Source organism: Aotus nancymaae, unplaced genomic scaffold (genome assembly GCF_030222135.1).
Source record: "Aotus nancymaae isolate 86718 unplaced genomic scaffold, 86718_ANA_hifiasm-v0.15.2.pri h1tg000010l, whole genome shotgun sequence".
NCBI lineage: Eukaryota > Metazoa > Chordata > Mammalia > Primates > Aotidae > Aotus > Aotus nancymaae.
This window is the reverse complement of record NW_026988421.1, coordinates 65,828,723-65,850,628: the sequence shown is the minus strand read 5'-3', so window position 1 is coordinate 65,850,628 and position 21,906 is coordinate 65,828,723. Positions and strand designations below refer to the sequence as shown.

At 38.8% G+C, this 21,906-nt stretch overlaps 1 protein-coding gene across 2 annotated transcripts in view; it reads right to left on the bottom strand.

Annotated features, from left to right (window-relative positions):
* The window catches only part of ADK (adenosine kinase), a 561,731-nt gene that overhangs the window by 488,884 nt on the left and 50,941 nt on the right, over nt 1-21,906 (bottom strand). For both annotated transcript variants that reach the window (XM_012460167.2, XM_012460168.2), the window contains exon 3: nt 7,076-7,129. In XM_012460167.2, the coding sequence (XP_012315590.1) occupies nt 7,076-7,129 (54 nt within the window). The remainder of the gene's footprint in view (nt 1-7,075; nt 7,130-21,906) is intronic.

The following is a 21,906-nucleotide window of genomic DNA, read 5'->3' as shown; positions in this document are numbered from 1 at the left end:
GAGAAGGAAAAAAAGAAAAAAGTAATTCTATTTAACATACTACATGGTTGTAAAATGTACACATTTGACTTATTTCATGAGCATATCTAAAATATTTTATATCAAGCTGACCAAACAGCTTTGTGTTGCATCCTCTCCTTTGGAAGAATGTAAAGTGCCTTGTATTTGGAAGTGATTAATTCTCTTCAACTCATTCAATATTGGCTATTGGTCTGAAGTGGTTTCTAAAACCACAACACAATACTGTGAAACTGATTCAATCAGCTACTGAATTCACTGTAATCAGTTACCAAGTCTTGCAATGGATATTAATTCCTTTAAAAGAAATTACTGGCTGGGTGCAGTATATCATGTCTGTAATCACGACACTTTGAGAGCCAAGGCAGGAGGTCCCTTGAGCTCAGGAATTTACGACCACCCTAAGCAACATAAGGATACCTCATCTCTAAAAACAAGGCTGTAGTGAGCCATAATCATGCAACTGTTCTCCAGCCTGGGTGAGGAAGTGAGATCCTGTTTAAAAAAAAAAAAAAAAAAAAAGACTATATACTTAGAGAACTGTTTGGTGTGGCAAAAACAGGACTTAAATGGGAATCAGGGGACTTGGATTCTGGTCTAGTACTGTCCTTAAGCAGCAATGTAAATTTTATCAATCAAGCAAGTCATTTTATCAGTGTTACTCTCTCTCTCACTTTATTCATGATAAAATATGGATACTGGTTCTAGGGTTCATTTCTAGAATCAAAATACTGTAATTTTAAAGATACAAAAAAAAGTGGGCCCTGAAAACAGGATCATAAAAATATTTATGATATTTTTAAAACTGTATCCTATTTATGAACACTAAAAAAAATTAAACACTTAACTTTGCTATTGGTCCTAACTTCTTTATTTTTAATTTTGACTTTTTGCTTCACAGGGTTTCTCTCTCTTTCTCTCTACTAGCTTTACAGGCATCCAGTTCTTAGACCATTCTTACAAAAAAAAAAAAAAAGATTCTTTTGACACAGGGTCTCATTCTGTCACCCAGGTTGGAACACACTAACACGGATCACAGCTCACTGCAGTCTGGACCTTCTGAGCTCAAGTAATTCTTCTACCTCAGTCTCCCAACCAGCTGAGACTACAGGCACGCGCCACCACACCCAACTACTATTTTTAAATTTTTGTAGAGACAAGAGTCTCACTGTGTTGTCCAGGCTGTTCTCCAACACCTAGACTCAAGCAGTCCTCCTGCCTCTGCCTCCCAAAGTGCTGGGATTATAGGCACAAGCCCAGTCTATGATTTTGATGTTTTCAAAGAACTGCTAAGTCACAACATTAATAATAATTAAAAGCATGCCAGATGTTATTGTATCTAGCTACCCTGATCTATTCCTAAACATTCCTCTTAAACACTTATAACTCTCCTGCTGATTTGAAAATTGACACTATTCTCTAAGAAATATTTTTACACTGCACCAAAGATCATAGCCTGAGCACGTCCTTTCTAATATCCTTGAAGGTTCATGTCTATTGCGTAATTTATTTGTTTTCTCCCATCTCATCATACTTGTAAACTGGCAAACACTTAAATACCATAATATAATTCCCTTTTATAAGACAAAATTTAAAAATTTAAGGGGTAATTCTGATAAAATAATTTAACTTTTGACATTAAAAAATCATAAATAGGCCAGGCGTGGTGGCTCACGCCTGTAATCCCAGCACTTTGGGAGGCTGAGGCAGGCGGATCATGAGGTCAAGAGATCAAGACCATCCTGGCCAACATGGTGAAACCCCATCTCTACTAAAAAACACAAAAATTAGCTGGGCATGGTAGTGCACACCTGTAGTCCCAGCTACTCAGGAGGCTGAGGTAAGACAATTGCTTGAACCCAGGAGGCAGAGGTTGCAGTGTGCCGAGATCACGCCACTGCACTCCAGCCTGGCGCCTGGCAACAGACCAAGACTCTGTCTCAAAAAAAAAAAAAAAAAAAAGTCATAAATAGAATTCATTCACTATCAGAAGGGAAAATATACTTCATGTTTAGAACAGTATACACTGCCTACAAAGGTTCACTGTTTACCTTGTTAGCTATCTTTAAAAGCTGGGTAAATAAATGTGAATCCCTTTTAAGGAGGCTTTCTCCTTGCCTTATAGCAAACAAAAAACATCTTCAGATATCAGGTTACTCTGTGTTAAGTGGTATGGATACTTCAGAATTTATTTATATTCTCATTTGGAATTCACCTCTAACTCCAGACAACTTTAACTTTCCTTAACTAAATCTTTATGATCAGATCTCAAAATTCAAGGTGAAACAAAATTTATATATTCATAAAATAGATATTCATGGAAACAAAGTGGTTCTACTTTTGAAAACTGCAGATGTGTCCAAAATTTTTAAAAACCACTATTGGAGAGTAAGATGCCATTTATAAATAAAATCAGTACCTTCTACTTTTTCTTAAACCACTTTACTGAGGTATAATTAATATACAAAAAGATGCACAGTATCTTTTCTTTAAATAATGCCTAGCACAATGGAAAGTAAGTAAAAATATTTGGTAAAATAGTGATGTTTCCTTAATTTATTTTAAATTATTCCATTTACAAAACTACAACTGAAAAAAACTAGAAAGCTGTTGAAACCAGTTTATTACTGGATCATGCATAGAGCAAAGTATAAATCCTACAGTTTTAGATTAATCACATTGCAACTTTAATTGCTCAGCTTTCTCTACTTAAAATCATCCCCCAAGGTCTTCAGTAAGTAGAATAATGAAAAACAGGAACTTGAAAAAAACCACTTTGCTTAGAAAAACAAGTGCCACTGCTGACCAATAATTCCCTGTTTTCCCATGCCTATCTTCTTCACACAGAGAAACAAGTATATTTGTGAAGCATCAGTAACTAAGTGTATATAAAATCTGAATCATGAAATTTCAGGAACTAAAAATGTTTTTAATGAAAATATACTTAAAATTTATTAATATCAAGACAATTAGAACTATCATTGTACTCTCTTATTCTTTTTTTATTTTTTTAAAGGCAAGGTCCTACACTGTTGTCCAGGCCAGAACCCAGTAGAATGAATGATCATGGTTCACTGCAGCCTTGATCTCCTAGGCCCAAGAGATCCTCCTGCCTCAGCTTCCTGAGTAGCTGGTACTAGAAGCTGACACCACCTTGTCAGGCTAATTATTTTTTCTCATTTTTTTTGAGACAGAGTCTCACTCTGTCATCCAAGCTGGAGCACAGTGGCACGATATCAGCTAACTGCAACCTTGGCCTCCCAGATTCAAGCAATTCTCCAGCCTCAGCCTCCCAAGTAGCTGGGATTACAAGCACCTGCCACCACACCCAGCTAATTTTTGTATTTTTAGTAGAGACAGGGTTTCACCATGTTGGACAGGCTGGTCTTGAACTCTTAAACTCAGGTGATCTGCCCGCCTCAGCCTCCCAAAGTGCTGGGATTACAGGCGTGAACTACTGCGCCCAGGCTTTTTAAAATTTTTTGTAGAGATGGGGGTCTCACTATGTTTCTCAGGCTGGTCTCGAACACCTGGCCTCAAGCAATCCTCCCACCTTAGCCTCCAAAGTATTGGGATTACATGTGTGAATCACCATGCCAGGTCACTCTTTATTTATTAATATCAAGATAATTAGAGGTATCACTATACTCCTGTACACTCTTAGTGGTACTCTTATAAAATTAGGGTACATTTTCAAAAAGCAGGTCAATGTGATGGTACCAACACATTTTTTATAATTTTATTTTCAATTAAGCTTTAACAGACTGAAATTAAGAGGTTATAATAATGTTTTATAAGAAGAAAGCATGGAATTAGCTAATAAAATTTTGTTTTATATCCATATCTCTTACGTTTTTTAAATCTTGATCTTGAACACAAAGAGATCTTTTTGTTTCTAATACAGCAGGTGAGTTGTTACATACTCCTTAGCAGACTCTGACTTTCATGACCGCCATCCTACTAAGATTTTGGCTATTTTAATTCCAAAGACACAAATGAGATTATTTATAAACAGTTTTCATGAATTCATGAAATTCATTAATTCAGTAACCATTGAATTTTTTAAAATTAATACTCTGCTTTTATAATGCCATATTCAACTGAATGTTTTCTTTGGTATGTAAATCAAAAACTACAAGGCAGAGAGCCAGCAGCCAAAAATATCAAGACCATCAAATAATGACAAATCAAACAAGTGGCAATACTTAGCAATAACAGAACAAATAAACAACAGAATGTTAATCTGCAAAAATAAAAAGGAATTAACTGATAGACGCAACAACAACACTGATAAATTTCAAAAACACAGTAAGTGGCAGAAGCTTTATACAAAATAGGACATACATATGACTCAGTTTATAAGAAATTTTAGAACAGGTGAAACAAACAAAAAAAGTTTGAAATATAAAACTCTAGTTAATGGTGTATGTGTTGAAATATTTAGGGGGAAGCATATAGATGTCTACAATTTACTTTGAAATGCATCCAAAAAAACAGAGGAAGTAATGCATGAATAGAAGAATAAATAGATGATAAAGCAAGTGCAATCATATGTTAAAGGAAAATCTCGGTGGTAAATATATGGAGGAGCACATATTAAATGTTTAATACTTTTCATTATAAAATGTAAAGGCTAAGCACAGTAACTCACGCCTGTAATCCCAGCACTTTGGGAGGCCAAGGTGGGTGGATCGCTTGAAGTCAGGAGTTTGAGACCAGCCTGGCCAACATGGTGAAACCCTGTCTCTACTAAAATACAAAAATTAGCTGGGCATGGTGGCAGGTGCCTGTAATCCCAGCTACTCAAAAGGCTGAGGCAGGAGAATCACTTGAACCCGGGAGGCAGAGGTCTCAGGGTCACAGTGAGTGGAGATGGCACTACTATACTCCAACCTGGGCGAAAGAGCAAGACTCCATCTCAAAAAAAAAAGAAAGAAAGAAAGAAAGAAAAGTAAGAAAAAAGTATCAGTGACCAAGTTATAGCCATAGAGACAAATTATATCTTGGACAGTTTAAAAACTTTCGGCCAGGGACAGGCGTGGTGGCTCCTGCCTGTAATCCCAGCACTTTGAGAGGCTGAGGCGGGTGGATTACTTGAGGTAAGGAGTTCCAGATCAGACTGGCCAATATGGTGAAACCCTATCTTTACTAAAAATACAAAAATTAGCCAGGCATGGTGGTGAGCACCTGTAGTCCCAGCTACTCGGGAGGCTAAGTCAGGAGAATCACTTGAACCCAGGAAGTGGAGGTTGCAGAGAGCTGAGATCATGCCACTGCACTCCAGCCAAGGTGACAGAGTGAGATTCCATCTCAAAAAAAAAAAAAAATCATCAACAAAAATTTTTGGCTGGGCATGGTGGCTCATGCCTGTAATCCCAGCACTTCAGGAGGCCAAGGTGGGTGGATCACCTAAGGCCAGGAGTTTGAGACCAGCCTGGCTAACATGGTGAAACCTCATTTCTAAAAACACAAAAATACAAAAAATTAGCCAGGTATGTGGCATATGCCTGTAATCCCAGCTACTGGGAAGGCTGAGGCAGGAGAATCGCCTGAACCCAGGAGGCAGAGGTTGCAGTGAGCTGAGAACTCGCCATTGCAATCCAGCTTGAGCAACAAGAGCAAAACTATGTCTCAATAATAATAATAATATTTACTCTTTAAAAGCAGATTTCTGATATTTTTAATACTGGTCATAGTCTAAGGACCAAAGGAACTTCCAAGGCTCACCAGCTACTTAATTCCCAAAGCAAAAGAAGCTCTGTTACCAGACCTATAAATAATAACCAATGAATGCTACAGTCACCTACCCTCATTGACTACTAGGCAATAAAAAAACAGCAAAAAAATTTATTGACAGCATATATATTTGAGAATCCACTATGGAGATTATAAACAAATAAGGATAGACCAAATGTAAAAATACGGATCAAAGGTTAGCATTAACAATGGAATATGTAAACGATAAGAATGCATAAGGAAATCCTTTCCTTGAACATTGGTCCTGCCATTTTATAATTAACACTTCATATGATATTTTAAATAGGAGAAAAGAAAATATTTTGCAAAAGGTTCAAGACAGTTTTTAAAAAGCAGTTTAAAAGTACTTGGAAAAATTATTATTTAATCTCAGAAAAATAATAGTCTTGATGTCCTCTACAAAAAAAAAAAAAAAAAGTCACCCTCCATATAGATAAGTACAAATGAAGGTTACATTAAACTAAATCAAGAGATATCTGAGTTAGATGTGAAAATAAAATGTCTTTGGCCAGGCTCAGTGGCTCATGCCCGTAATCCCAGCACTCTGGGAAGCCGAGGCAGGAAGATCACCTGAGGTCAGGAGTTTGAGATCAGCGTGGCCAACATAACAAAACCCCGTCTCTACTAAAAATACAAAAATTAGCCAGGTGTGGTGGTGGGGGCCGGTAATGCCAGCTACTTGAGAGGCTGAGGCAGGAGAATTGCTTGAACCCGGGAGTTAGAGGTTGCAAGGTGGCGAGATTGCGCCTCCAGCCTGGGCAACAGAGCAAGACTCTGTCTCAAAAATACAAAAATAAAATAAAGTATTTTACCTTGTACCAAACAATAGACATTTAATTTTTCATAAAGCAATGAAAGAAACAAAATTATATTTCTCCATCATTATCATAAGAGTGGGGGATCCACCAGAATAAGACCCAAAAATTAACAGTGGCAATTTAATTCTATTTTTTCCTTTTTCTGGTAGAGCAGTCAGAAAGAAAACAGGGACAATTTATATTTTATCTAGAAAGAGAGAAAGAAATGACATATTCCCAATAAGACTTTAATCTAGATGATGGAAATGATGGAATACAACACTACATTTTTTAATGTGAATACAGAAGAAACTATGTCCTATGCAAACTTTATGTTGTGTAAATTATATAATGTAAGTTATTGTAATCCTGTTAGGATTAAGATCATAGTGTTAATTATACTTTGTCATTATCTAATTTTGAAAATCAGATTATTTACATATACATATATCAACTTCACAGAGAGAGTAAATTATTTATAACCCATGGTTTAATGAACTTACAGTTCTTTGTGTTTGTCTTCAGCCAAGATTTGGTCATTTGGTTTCAGAGAATACCTATATAACAGAAAAGAAAATTACACTCTTCATACAAACAGTATCAACCTAAGTTGGTTGACCTTTACAAAACAAGCACTCCAACACTGTTATAGGTCTCTGACTTAATTGATCAAACACCAAGAATGCCCAGATAGATAGGTTTTTTGCTGTTCAATTAGTGATTTCCAGGAACACCATTCCATGGACTGAAAGGAGATCACCTTGACCATGCTTTGAAGATCTTCAATATTCTTCTGAATGGAATTATACACTATTGTATTGCCTGGGTATAAAAACCTTTTAAGTGTTAAACAAGGAATGATTCATATTTTGTCTGCAAAACTTATTTTTATTTTTATTTTTTGGAGATGGAGTTCTGCTCTGTTACGCAGGCTGGAGTGCAGTGGTGCAATCCTGGCTCATCACAAACTCTGCCTCCCCAGTTTAAGAAATTCTCAGCTCCCAAAGTAGCTGGGACTACAGGCATGCACCACCACCTCCGGCTAATTTTTGTACTTCAAGTAGAAATGGAGTTTCACTATGTTGGTCAGGCTGGTCACGAACTCCTGACCTCAAGTGGTCTGCCCACCTCATCCTCCCAAAGTACTGGGATTACAGGCATGAGCCACTGTGCCTGGCCTATTTTCTTCTGTTTAATACTTCTTTTTTTTTTTTTTTGAGACGGAGTTTCGCTCTTGTTACCCAGACTGGAGTGCAATGGCACGATCTCGGCTCACCACAACCTCCGCCTCCTGGGTTCAGGCAATTCTCCTGCCTCAGCCTCCTGAGTAGCTGGGATTACAGGCACGCACCACCATGCCCAGCTAATTTTTTGTATTTTTAGTAGAGACGGGGTTTCACCATGTTGACCAGGATGGTCTCGATCTCTTGACCTCATGATCCACCTGCCTCGGCCTCCCAAATACTTTTTTTTTTTTTTAAGCAACATTTTGGAGGCAGAGGAGGAGAAAAAAAATTTTTTTAATAAATAAATTTACCAACATTTTAATACATTTGTTATTTTATTCTGTGCTAATTACAATTTAATTACTAAGAGGTATTTTTAAATTTACATATTTTGGCTGCAAAGACATATAAGGTAATCAATATGCATGAATGACTGTAATGTATAAAAATATACTACCTTCATAATGTATGCATGTTATATGCAAAATATAACTTATGCATAAAATGTATCATATAAGAATAGAATCTCATGTGAAAAGTGTAACAGACATGCAAATTCAAAACAGAAAGGACTATAAAAATTTTAAATGTTAAAAAAGGAAGCTATTTATGTATTTCTATAAATGAATGATGGGAGTATCAAATCATGATGGTATTTAGAGTCCACTAAAAAGAGTGATTTATCAGTATTATTTAAAGTTGTTAAAAATCATTGGCTGGGCACGGTGGCTCATGCCTATAATCCTAGCACTTTGGGAGGCCAAGGAGGGTGGATCACTTAAGGTCCGGAATTCAATTCCAGCCTGGCCAACATGGCAAAATTCCATCTCTACTAAAAATACAAAAATTAGCCAGGCGTGGTAGCAGGAGCCTGTGATCCCAGCTACTGGGGAGGCTGAGGCAGGACAGTCACTTGAACCCAGGAGACAGAGGTTGTAGTGAGCCGAGATTGCGCCACTGCACTCCAGTCTGGGCGACAGAGTGAAACTCCATCTCAAAAAAAAAAACAAAAAAACAAAAAAACAAGGCCTGGAGCAGTGGCACATGCTGTAATCCCAGCACTTTGGGAGGCCGAGGTGGGCAGATCACGAAGTCAAAAGATCGAGACCATCCTGGCTAACACGGTGAAACGCTGTCTCTAGTAAAAACACAAAAAATTAGCCGAGCGTGGTGGCACGCACCTGTAGTCCCAGCTACTTGGGACACTGAGGCAGGAGAATCACTTGAACATGGGAGGCAGAGGTTGCAGTGAACCGAGATTACGCCACTGCACTCCAGCCTGGGCGACAGAGCAAGACTCCGTCTCAAAAAAAAAAAAAACATAAAAAGTAATGTGTGAGGAAGTACTTCTTTATCAAAACGTATTTATAAAATATGAAAGTTTCTAAGTTTGAAACCACTGGAGGCTGGGCACGGTGGCTCACGCCTATAATCCCAGCACTTTGGGAGGCTGAGGCAGGCAGATCACCTGAGGTCGGGAGTTCGAGACCAACCTGACCAACATGGAGAAACCCCCTCTCTACTAAAAAGTACAAAAAATTAGCCAGGCATGGTGATGCATGCCTGTAATCCCAGCTACTCAGGAGGCTGAGGCAGGAGAATTGCTTGAACCCAGGAGGTGGAGGTTGTGGTAAGCCAAGATTGTGCCACTACATTCCAGCCTGCGCAACAAGAGCAAAACAAGAAAGAGAGAAAGAGAGTGAGAGAAGGAAGGGAAGAAAGGAAGGGAGGGAGGGAGGGAAAAGAAAGAAAGGAAAGAAAGAAAGACACCACTGGACTTGATATCTATGTCTCAGCAAAGTGCTTGGCACATACAATAGGCACTCAACCAATGACTGTCTCTCACTGGTTATTGATAGAGAAATAACAAACATACTTACTGTCTTTAAAAACCTCACAATTCAGTAATAAAAATAACTGCTCATAGTGTGATAAGTCAATAAAGTTAAGTACAGTGTGTAACAATGATGCAAAAGCGGGTGTAATAAGTCTTCTCTCTAAAAGTCAAACAAGGGGACAGTGTTTATCTGTTCACCAAGGTTCTCTTCCTTGCCCATCTCAGCTCTCTTCTTTGCCCTTTCCTCATAAACAACCTTCCTTTTTAAAGTCTCAAGATAAGAATTTGAAGGGAATTGGGAAGGAAGACAGAAGAAAGGGACTGTGATAAGCAAGAAGCAAGAAGGCAAGAATAGCCTGATTTTTATCAAATCACTGAAGGAGAAATTTTACTCTCCTAATTCATACAGTATATCTCCAGGTCTTCAACAATGAATCTGAAACATTCATCTTGAACTGTTCTCCAGGCAAATTAGTTCTCTAATCCCAAATCAGCTTTAAAAGCAGGCACTCTTAGTATTCCTCTGTCTAATTTGATTTCCCACTGTCCTGAGCCAGTGCTTCCTAGGAATCTGTCCTATACATATACTCCCCAGAGTTGGCCAAACTATGAAGTTTAAGGACAAAGTACCCAACATTGCCCTCACTTCTGACACCAGTAAAAAGAGGATGGTTGTGTCTGTACTAAACATGTATTTTTTTTCTTGTCATTATTCCCTAAACAACAGTGTAACAACATAGCATTTATTATTATTATTTTTTTTAGAGCTGGGGGGTTCTCACTGACACTTAGGCTGGGGTGCAGTGGCATGATCATAGCTCACTGCTGCCTCGAACTACAGGTCTCAAGAAAGCCTCACACCTCAGCCTCCTGAGCAGCTGGGACTACAGGCACATGTCACCATGCCCATCTAATTTTTTAATTTTTAATTTTTTTTTAGAGATGGGAGCTATGTTTCTCCGGCTGGTCTCACATTGTTGGACTCAAGTGACTCTCCCACCTCAGCCTTTCAAAGTGCTGGCATTAACAAGTGTGAGCCACTGTACGTGCCCACATCTACACTGCATTAGGCTTTGTAAGTAATCTGGAGATGATTTAAAATATGTGGGAGGATGTGCATAAATTATATACAAATACTACACTGTTTTATATAAAAACCTGAGCATCAGTGGATTTTCGTGTCCAAGGGGAATCCTAGAACCAGTCCTCCACAGATTGCAAGGGGCATCTGTACAGCCTGAGTCTATCATGTTTAATGTATTCTTTGAATACTCAATGTTTTAAATTAATAAACATCAAAGGGAAAAGTCAACTCAGTGGAAAGCTATAACTCAACTTCCCACCATGTCTTTCATAGAATGATGCAAACCACAGCCTATATTTTGGTTGAGTTTTGTTTCCTAATGGCGTAATTAGATAGATATTCTTCTTTTATAATCAATTCTTAGCATGAACATAATTCCTAAAAATCAGAGCAAAATGATACAGTGGTAGTCCTCAACATTTTTTTTTCCCCTAAATTACTGCTGGAGAAAAATGACATACACTCCAAAAAACAGAAGACGGGGAAGCAAGAGGGAGCACAGGGAAGGGCCCTGTTTATTCTACCTCTAGGCGCTAGACAGAGAACCCTGAGTGAGAAAAACACTAGATTACGAATAGAAAAACCTGCAAATATCATCCTGATTCTGCCATTAACTCATTTTCTGAATTGGGCAAGCTATTTAATTTCTCTAATGAGGATAAAACTACCTATGTCAAAGGGTTGCTATCCAGATCAAATAACATTACACAAAAAGTGTCCAGCACATTATTTAACAATTATAATACTCATCCCTGCTCCTTCTTCTTGGAATCTTCCACCCCTATAAAATGAAGAATTCAATTAGCTCAAAAAGGGAGGAAAGGGCAGTTTTAGACGTTCATAACTTTTATAAGAGTCTTTCATTGAGACTGAAACAAACACTTTTTATTCAAATGTGCTCCTTCTCTGAAGAATAGCATAGCACAGAACTTAGTGCTCTGAAAGGTCCAGGTACATACTGTGAAGTTCCGAAATAGGACAGTCATAAGAGAGGTGCCATGCCTAATGTTACACAGTTAATGTCAAGTTAAGACTTGGTACATAGCAGATGACAATAAAATATTCTACAAATACTTAGAACTAAAATTGCCTTCCAAGAATTAAGTAAAATTTCTATAAATCTATAAATATTACCACATAGTCCAAAGAATCCCAATAATATCAAGTAAAGTTTTACAGAATTGGCAGAACCAATCAGGTAGACAGTGTGGATATGACAAGATCTTAAACAACATATTTAATTGGCTCTTCAAATAAAAATTGATTAAAATATATTAGAAAGGAAGAAAATGGGATGCAAAAGCATTAATCACTACAACAATGTTTGAGACTAACACTGGAGTGTAATTTAAGAAGCTTATAAAGAAACAGATTAACAGTAACTCACAGGGTTAGAATAAAAAAGCAAAAAGTTACAAGGTTTATGAAAATAATATTTTTAAATCTCATTAGCAAAGTAAATGAGGATTAAAAATCAGAGAAAGCTGAAAGAAAAAAATTAAACTACATTTAAACCTAAATACATAAAATAGAACTATACCCTTTGTATTCTTAATTTTTCTTACTTTTTTTTTAAAAAAATTATTGGATAATTGTTCAAAATGACTAGCCACATATTTTTATTAGAGGAAATTTTTAAATTTGGTACTTGGAAGGTATCGATATTACTGCTTAGCTCTTGGGTCACATCAACAAAACCAGCCCATGTTATATTAGCCTCCCATTTATTTGCTAATACATTCTATTTCTGGCTTCTGTCTCCATACTTCCACTGTGATTTACGTAGCAGAGGGCACCACTGACATCCCATTCAAATACAGTGGTACCTTTTAGGCATTACTTTACTATATAGCTCTGTTGCATCAGATATTTTTAACTATTCTTATATAAACTCATAGTACTTCATCAGACCTTGTCTTAGTTCTGCTTTTTCTTAATCTCATTCTATAGTCATTCTTTATCTGTCCATCTATTAAATGTTCTACCTTCCAGCCCACTTCTTTTACTTTTTACTTTTTTTTAGAAAGGTTCATCTATTGGTTGCTTTAAATACCACCTACATAATAATAAAAATAATGCTAATAATGGCTACCATTTATTGAATATTGTGTCAAACGATGTACAATTAAATAGAATTAAAGAGTCCAGGTGAGGCACTGTAGCTCACATGTGTAATCCCAACACTTTGGGAGGCCAAGGTGAGAGGAGTTCAAGAGCAGCATGGGCAAGCAACATAGTGAGATCCATCTCTAAAACATAAATTTGTTTAAATTAGCTGGGCATAGTGGAGCACATGCCTATAGTCCCAGCTACTCAGGAGGCTGAAGTAAGAGAATCACTTGAGCCCAGGAGACTACAGTGAGGGCATGACAGCACCACTCACTGCACTCCAGACTGGGCAATACAGCAAGACCCTGTCTCCAAAAACAAAAGGAGTCCAGCTGTGACTCTTCAACCTGCCAAAAAAACATAAATCCAACTGAATATGCCTGCCTGGATATCACAGTCATCTCAAGCATGAACAAAATTCAATGCACTCTCTCAACCTCTTCTTCCACATCCGCCTCCTACACTCCATAACTCAGTTGTAAATACCACCATCATTCAGACACCAAAGTCAAAAATTCAAATGTTATCTCTGACTCCTTTACCCTCTTCATTAAATCAATCAAGTCTTACCTTGATAACACTAAAGTATTATTACACTCTCTCTCCCAACCATTCTATCATAACTACAGTGATCAGGTCATCATTTCTCAACAGGTTTATCACTATAGCCTCCTCAAATCTATTGATCCACTACAGACACAGCAATTCACATAATCCTAAAATGTGAATCCAACTTTGTCATCTGCCTGCTTAAATCTCTCAAGTGCTCTCCACTGCCAATAATAGGGGCATGAGACATTTCAAGCTCCTCAGTAGCCAATAATATTAGCTAACATACGCCAAACACACAAATAATCTCATTCAATCCTCACAAGAACCCTAATATCCTTATTTTACTCACAAGGAAACTGAGCTTCCATAGATAAACAAGGTCACACAGCTCCAGAGTACGCTCTTAACCTCTATTCTATAATGCCACTGGGAAGAAGTAAGTGATTTCTTTCCATATCTAACTCCTCAATTAGACTACAAGCTGCTTAAAGGCAAAACAGTTATTTAACATTGTATTCCCAGTAACCATAAAGTATGTGCTCCAAAAAGTGCGTGTTGAGCTGTGAAATGAACTGTTTAAAAAGAATCCATGTTTAGGTATCCTGAGAAGTACCATTTCCTTCAACATTCAAAGTTAGGTTTGAACATCAAAGAACCCAAAGAACGGCATCTTATATCTGGGCAAAATGAAGGAAAGTAGTCTATGTTCATTTAGGATCCATAATTTAGGTTGTTTCTTGAGGAAGTCCCAGAGCAACTCAGGACCAGTTACTTAATATGTGACATGACATAAAGATTCAAATAGCAATTTACTTATATTCTAAGTATTTAGAATTCTGAAAGAGAGAAGCAGAATAACCAAAGACTTTCTTTTAATGTGGGTCACAAGGTAGTCAAGTAAGAGAAAATATTCAAGTAAGAGAAAATATTCAAACTTAAGTAGCATTTCTGAATACCACCAATAATCAAGAATGTTATAGAAAAACATACCATATACACAATAGATTATTTGAAAGATACCTTTTTAAAAAAATAAACATATAAGGAGAAATGTAAAATTTTACAATAAACCTAAGCTGTACTTATCATAAATGCTAATTACATATGGCTATTAAAATTTAATTTAAATGAAACAAAATGTTGAAATTCATCAGTTGCACTAACCACACCTCAAATGACCAAAGCCAAATGTGACTAGTGGTTACCATGTTGGATAGCACAGATATACAACATTTCCATAATCATGGAACATTCTAGTGGACAGCACACACTGCTACAAAGATACTAACTGATCCCAGGTTTGATTTGTACTTTATTGACTTCTACATGGTTTAAATTTTTTCTAAAAAGCATTTAGTTTAGCAAATGATCACTAACATAAGATATTTTAAGTTTTTTTAAAAAACCAACCTAACCATTTTGTAACCCAAATTAAATGTATTTAAATTTTATGTGTTATGAAAAGATCACCCTGGCAAACAGGGCAAAACCCTGTCTCTACTAAAAATACAAAACTTAGCTAGATGCAGTGGCGCATTCCCATAATCCCAGCTATTCAGGAGGCTGAGGCAGAAGAATCACTTGAACCCAGAAGGCAGAAGTTGTTTGTAGTAAGCCAAGATCACGCCACTGCACTCCAGCCTGGGCAACAGAGTGAGGCTGTCTCAAAGAGAGAGAGAAAAAAAAAAGAACCACAATGTGTAGGGACTTGGCCAGACACGGTGGCTCACACCTGTAATTCCAGCATTTTGGGAGGCTGAGACAGGAGGATCGCTTGAGCCCAGGAGGCGTATGTTGCAGTGAGCCAAGATCGTGCCACAGCACTCCACCCTGGGTGAAAGAGAGACTGTCTCAAAGAGAAAAAAAAAAAAGAAATCAGGTAGGGACTTGCCCTACCAGATGTCAAGCCTTACTGTAAAACTATAACAATAAAAATGGACTGTTTTAATTAGTTCAGGGATAGAAAAACAAACCAACTGAAAAGAACTGAAAACTTATCACCAAGCTATAGATAAATAAAAATTGGCACCATAAGTCACTGGATAAAATTTAGACTATTCAAAATATAGTGATACAGACCAGGTACAGTGGCTCACGCCTATAATCCCAGCACTTTGGGAGGCTAAAGCAGGTGGACTGCTTGAGCCAGGAGTTTGAGACCAGCCTGGGTAACAGAAATACTCCATTCTCTACAAAAAATTTTAAAATTAGCCAGGCATGGTGACACACACCAGTAGTCCCAGCTACTCAAAAGGCTGAGGTGGGAAGATCACTTGAGACCAGAAGGTTGAGGCTGCAGTGAACCAAGACTATGCCACTGCATTCCAGCCTAGGCAATAGAACAAGACCCTAGCTTAACAAACAAGAACAGAAAACACAATGATATAACAGTTGATTTTCCATTTTAAGAAGTTTTTTTAAACTGGATTTCTACCTCACAGCATATACAAAAATCAATTCAGGTCAATTAAAGATCTAAATATACAAAACACAATGTTAAAAGTTGTAGAATAAAATATGCCAATAGCTTTATAAAGAACTAACTATAGGCTGGGCGCTGTGGCTCACACCTGTAATCCTAGCACTTTGGGAGGCCAAGGTGGGTGGATCACCTGAGGTCAGGAGTTCAAGACCAGCCTGGCCATCACGGTGAAACCCCATCTTTTTTTTAAAAGAGAAAAAAAAGAATTAACTATAAGGCCGGGCATGGTAGCTCATGCCTATAATCCCAGCACTTTGGGAGACCAAGGCAGGTGGATCTCTTGAGGTTAGGAGTTCAAGACCAGCCTGGCCAATATGGTGAAACCTCATCTCTACTAAAAATTTAAAAATTAGCCAAGGGTGGTGGCACATGCCTGTAATCTCAGCTACTCAGGAGGCTGAGGCATGAGAATCACTTGAACCTGGGAGGCAGAGGTTGCAGCAAACCAAGATAATGCCAATGCACTCCAGCCTGAGTGACAAAGTGAGACTTTGTCTCAACCAAAAAAAAAAAAGAGAATTAACTATAAAAATGTCAGAGCAGTTTAAAATTCATTTTAAAGCAAAACAATTGTCCAGTTTTTAACACATGCAGTCTCACTTGACACTCCAAATATTTTTTTCACTTTCAAAGCTAACATATACCCATGTGTAGAAGTAATACATTTTTATTTATAGAAATAATTCAATTGTAAATTATTGGCACTGAATAATCAGCACTAAAATTTATGGCCAATTACTTTGAGCACTTTCCTTTTTTTTTCATTTTTAGAGACAGAGTCTCACTCTATTGCCCAGGATGGAGTGCAGTGGCTATTCACAGGCACAATCATGGTGCACTACAACTTTACCCTCCCAAGTAGCTGGGACTACAGGCAAGCCCCACCACATCCAGCTACTTTGGGCATTCTAGGTGTGAACGTTAAGTAACATCTTTCATATACACTTAGATTAATAAAAACTCATGTAGGTTTGTATGTTTATTTTATTAAAGGTTTAGATGTGTGAGAAAAATAGATTTCCTCAACTATTCTAGCTTCCCTTCATAAAACTGAGTATTTTCATATCTAATGATGGTTTTCCTTTCCCAATTACAATTTCATTAATCCTCTCATTCCTCTTACTTTCATGATATTTATCTATTGTCAGGAAAAAACAAGGCAAACCTGTTTTACATATTCCTTCCCTTCCTTTTTCATCCCTATTGAAACATACCTCCATAATTATAGACCAGGGCTCATCTGGAGATATTCATATGTTCCACATTTCCTATCCCCTCACACTCACTGTGTCCCTACACTATACTAGAAAAGATTATTTTCAATAGCATACTTTCTGCCACAGGTGTTCCTACTAATTCTCAATTTCTTTTTTTGGTGGAAGGGACAGGAGATTGAGGCTGCAGTGAGTAAGCTATGATTGTGCTACTGCACTCCAGTCTGGTCAACAGAAACCTTGTCTCAAAAAAAAAAAAATCAGAAAAATATTTTAGCAAATGAATTTTGACAATTAGATCTCACTTTCATAGTATAAGATACTAATCAGTACATATCTAATTCATTTGGTATATGTCTTAGTCCCCTTGTGTTGCTATAATAAAAATGCCACAGACCAGGTTATTTATTTATTTTCTTATGTTTTGTTGTTTTATTTTTCTTATTTCGTTTGGGGTAATTTATAAACAATAGAAATTTATTTCCCACGTTACTGGAGGCTGGGAAATCCAAGGTCAAGGCACTGGCAAGACTGGTGTCTAGTGAGGCTTCTATCTGCTTCCAAGATGACACCTTATTGCTGCATCCTCCAGAGGGGAGGAACACTGTGTCCTCACATGGCAGAAGGGATGTAAATGCAAGAGAGCTCTCCTTTCAATCTTGAATCCTTTCACAAGTGTGCTAATTCCATTCGTAAGGGCAGAGCCTTCATAACTTGATCAACTCCTGAGTCACACTTCTTATACTACTGCACTAGGTATAAGTTTCAACATGAATTTTGGAGAGGATACCTTCATTCAAACCACAGCAATATACTGCTTACCTACGCTGGGTGCAGTGGCTCACGCCTGTAATCCCAGCACTTTGAGAGGCCGAGGTGGGCAGATCACCAGGGGTCAGAAGATCGAGACCAGCATGGTCTAATACAAAAATTAGCCAGGCATGGGGACACATGCCTGTAATCCCAGCTACTCGGGAGGCTGAGGTACAAGGATCACTTGAACCTGGGAGGCGGAGGTTGCAGTGAGCTGAGATTGCACTACTGCACTCCAGCCTGGGTGACAGAGCAAGATTCCATCTCAAAATTAATATATATATAAACTTGTCTAAATACTTATCTAATGGTGGCCCAAAATGTAAGCTAAACACAATCTGTTTATATCATAAAGAACAGTTTTAAATATATTTAGAAGAAATAGTCAGAGATAACAATAGAGAAGACTCTATCTTTTATTGTTAGAGTCCAAAGACTTGTTTCTCATTTTCAGGTACTTATTTGAAAATCAAACCTTCCAAATATAAAATAAAACTTCAGCTAGCCACTTAGGATCAGCTGCTAGTAAAACATTCAAAACAAAGAGGTTACTCGAGCTCTCAGTAGTGTCACTGGTGGCAGCAGTGGGCTGTCTAGAGCAGCTGCTGCAAAGACGCTGGCTTCAATAGGGGAAGTGCAGCCAGGGCTGCATGCTCCACAGAGCCCATGGGAGCTGGGAACAGGTAGGAGCTACACCTACTTCCAAGTTGGCAGAGCCAGAGTCCCACCCTCCTGGGTACAGCTGCAGCCACCCAGCCATGGCTGTGGACCCAGGTATCCATGTGTTTTCTGGGGCCCAGGAAGTCCCACTTGCCCCTGCAGACTCAGAAGTGCCTGCTTCCATTGCCTGGCCTCTCCTTGATCCCAGCACCAGCTCTGGGGTGAAGCAAAGGTGTGGCCAAGCCCGGGCACTGTCACGACCCAGTGGGTGTGCATGTGCATGTGCTCAGGGCAGCACTGACATACCAGTCCCCTGCCACCTCAGCCCCTTCTGGGCTTTAGGTGCTCAGAAGCATGGGAGAGAGGCTAAGGTGAGGGTGGCTCACCAGGACCAGCAGGTACCCCTCAGCACCAACAGCCTGCACACCATGGACAACATGCTTGATTGCAGCAGGAGGCAGACAGGCTCCTGGGAAAAAAGGGGAGGGTTCAGATGAAGCCCTACCTTCAAGCCAGGGACAGCCTGAAGCATGGGGGCCAGGCTGTCAGTTCCAGGTGGGGTCCAGTGAGGGGAGAACTTGCATTGCTTTTTCCAGACCCACCCACAGACACCCATGGACCAATCAGTACACACTTCTCCCTTGTGAAGCCCATAAAAACCCTGGACTCAGTCAAACTCATAGAGACTCGGGACTACCAACTGTGGAAAGGAGTGAGTTGGACACTTGTCAGGACGACCTGCCTGGGGAAAGGAGCTGCCCACTTGGGGTCTCCTGAGAGCTGTTCTATTACTCAATGAAGCTCCTCTCCACCTTGCTCACCCTCCAGTTGTCCCATACCTCACTGTTCCTAAATGCAGGATAAGAAGTTAAGACCCACCAAGTGGCAGGACTGAAACAGCTGTAACACAAATAGGGCTAAAACATGCTTCACCCTACTCAGCACCTTGCAGGCAACAAGAAGGAAAGAAGAGCTGAAGACCTTCTGGGAGCCCAGACCTAGGGGCTCCCCAAGCCAGGTCTGTGACACCCTCTTTGGGGCTCTGTGGTTTCTGGTGTCTCCAAGCTTCCAGGCACCACTGTATTCCCCTCGTCCAGATGCAGGTTCCCACAGTGGAAGCCACTTAAGATGGATCAGATCCAGCCACAGGTTTACATGGAGCCAGCATGTGTGCCAGCGCCTGGAGATGCCCAACCCACTGCAGCAGCCAAAATGCCTGGCTGTAGACAGTAGCTGGACCTTATGCTCATTTACTCACACCCTTTGCCACTCTGTGCCTGGCTCGCCCTTGACAGGTGTGGGATCCAAGCTGGTAGCACAAGCCAAACACACCCTGCCAGGCCAAGTGGGCAGAACAAGCCCAGCAGGCACAAGCAAACCTCAGGCAAAGGCTCCACCAACCACAGAGGCTTCCAGCTGAAAAAGCAACACCCTAAGGATCCTGTGACATCATCACACAGCTGCTGGGTCATAATCACTCTGATCACATTTGCCTGAAATTTTAACAACAGTGATCCAAAACATAATGTTGAGTGAAAAACAGCAAACTACCAAAGACTACACATAGTATTAGCCCATAAACATTTATCTTCAGGTTATATATGCCTAACAGACATCCGGAGGCACATTCACCAAAGTAACAACACTGGTCATACATGTGTCCAACGTGATCATACAAATTGGGTCATTCTTGTCATACCTGAATAAAACAGGTGACAGTCTGGAGGAAAGAGCACTCAGTACACATAACACTGCTCCAAGAAGGTAATTCTCTGCAAGCCTGGCTGCTGAAACTGCCTGTTGTAACCTAAAAACAGTTTTATCCAGTAGCTACTGAAACAACCAGCTGTGACTCTAAGACTAGTTTTACTTACTGTAGTCACTCACCAATCAAAGCTTGCCACCTCCCCAAAACTAGTGCCAATGAGCTTTCTTTCAAAATGATACAAAACATTTCTCCTTTTTATAGAACTTCCAATCTTATCTTTCTTCTTCAGACCTAGCAAAGATCACCTGGTCTGTATATATATCCCAAATTGCAATTCTTGCTTCCCATATAAAATGTTCTAAATTGATGGGTCTGTCTCTATTTTATTTGACTTTTGACATACATAATAAAATTTCAAATTTTTAAGTTTATCTTTCCTTTTTTTTTTTTTTTGATCTTTACTTTTATACATCATGTGGTTTTTTGTTTTTTTTTTTAAATGGTGACCTTGAATTAGTTGACTTCCTGGACAAAATATTTCACACTACACAAACAAAGATCTAATTTTAAATCCGTGAATTCATGTCCAACTGATTTTCTTTTTATTACAGGCTTTGATGTATAACTGACACACAATAAACTGTAGACATTTAAAGTTTACAATTTGATAAATTATATACCCAGAAAAGCATCACACTTCCAGTTTTCCCCTAACATAACCTTTATAGGGTTAAGAAAGTTATCTACATGGTTACCCAGGTTGCTTTATTATTTTTTTTTGTCATCAGGAATAGATACTAGATTTTGTCAAAAGGTTTTTCTGTGTCTGTTGAGATAATTGTATTGCGTTTTCTTAGATTATTAGTTTGTTACTATAGTAAATTACTCTAACTACATTTCTTTCTTTTTTATTTATTTTTTTTTTTTTTGAGGCAAATTCTCAATCTGTCATCCAGGCTTGAGTGCAGTGGCACAATCTCGGCTCACTGCAACCTTTGCCTCCAGATTCACTTGATTTTCCTGCCTCAGCCTCCCGAGTATCTGGGATTATAGGCATGCACCACCACACCCAGCTAATAGTAGAGACAAGGTTTCGCCATATTGGCCAGGCTGGTCTCAAGCTCCTGACCTTAAGTGATCCACCCACCTCAGCCTCCCAAAGTGCTGGGATTACAGATGTGAGCCACCACAGCCAGCTTTCTAATTACACTTCAAATGTTAACCTGCTCTACACTCCTGGTATACTACTACTTAATTCTGCAATAAATGATACAGACAGTAATAATGTTAATGTGGGTAAGTCATTTTCAACTTTCACTATCGATTTGTATTCAAAGTTGAGAAAACAATTATAGATGGATAACAGAATGAAAACATCAACCTTAATACATAAATTTCAAAACACAGTTAACAGAAGGAGGTAGAAAGATGGAAGACGTTGCAGAGAGAAGAATAGGGGTACCAATAATCTCGTTCTCCGTAATCAGAAGTCAAGGGATTCCACTGAAATTTGGGTTTTTTGTTTTGGTTTGGTTTATTTCTTTTGAGACAGTCTCACTCTATCACCCCAGGAGTGCAATGGCTCGATCTCAGCTCACTGCAACCTCTGCCTCCTGGGTTCGAGCAATTCTCCTGCCTCAGCCACCCAA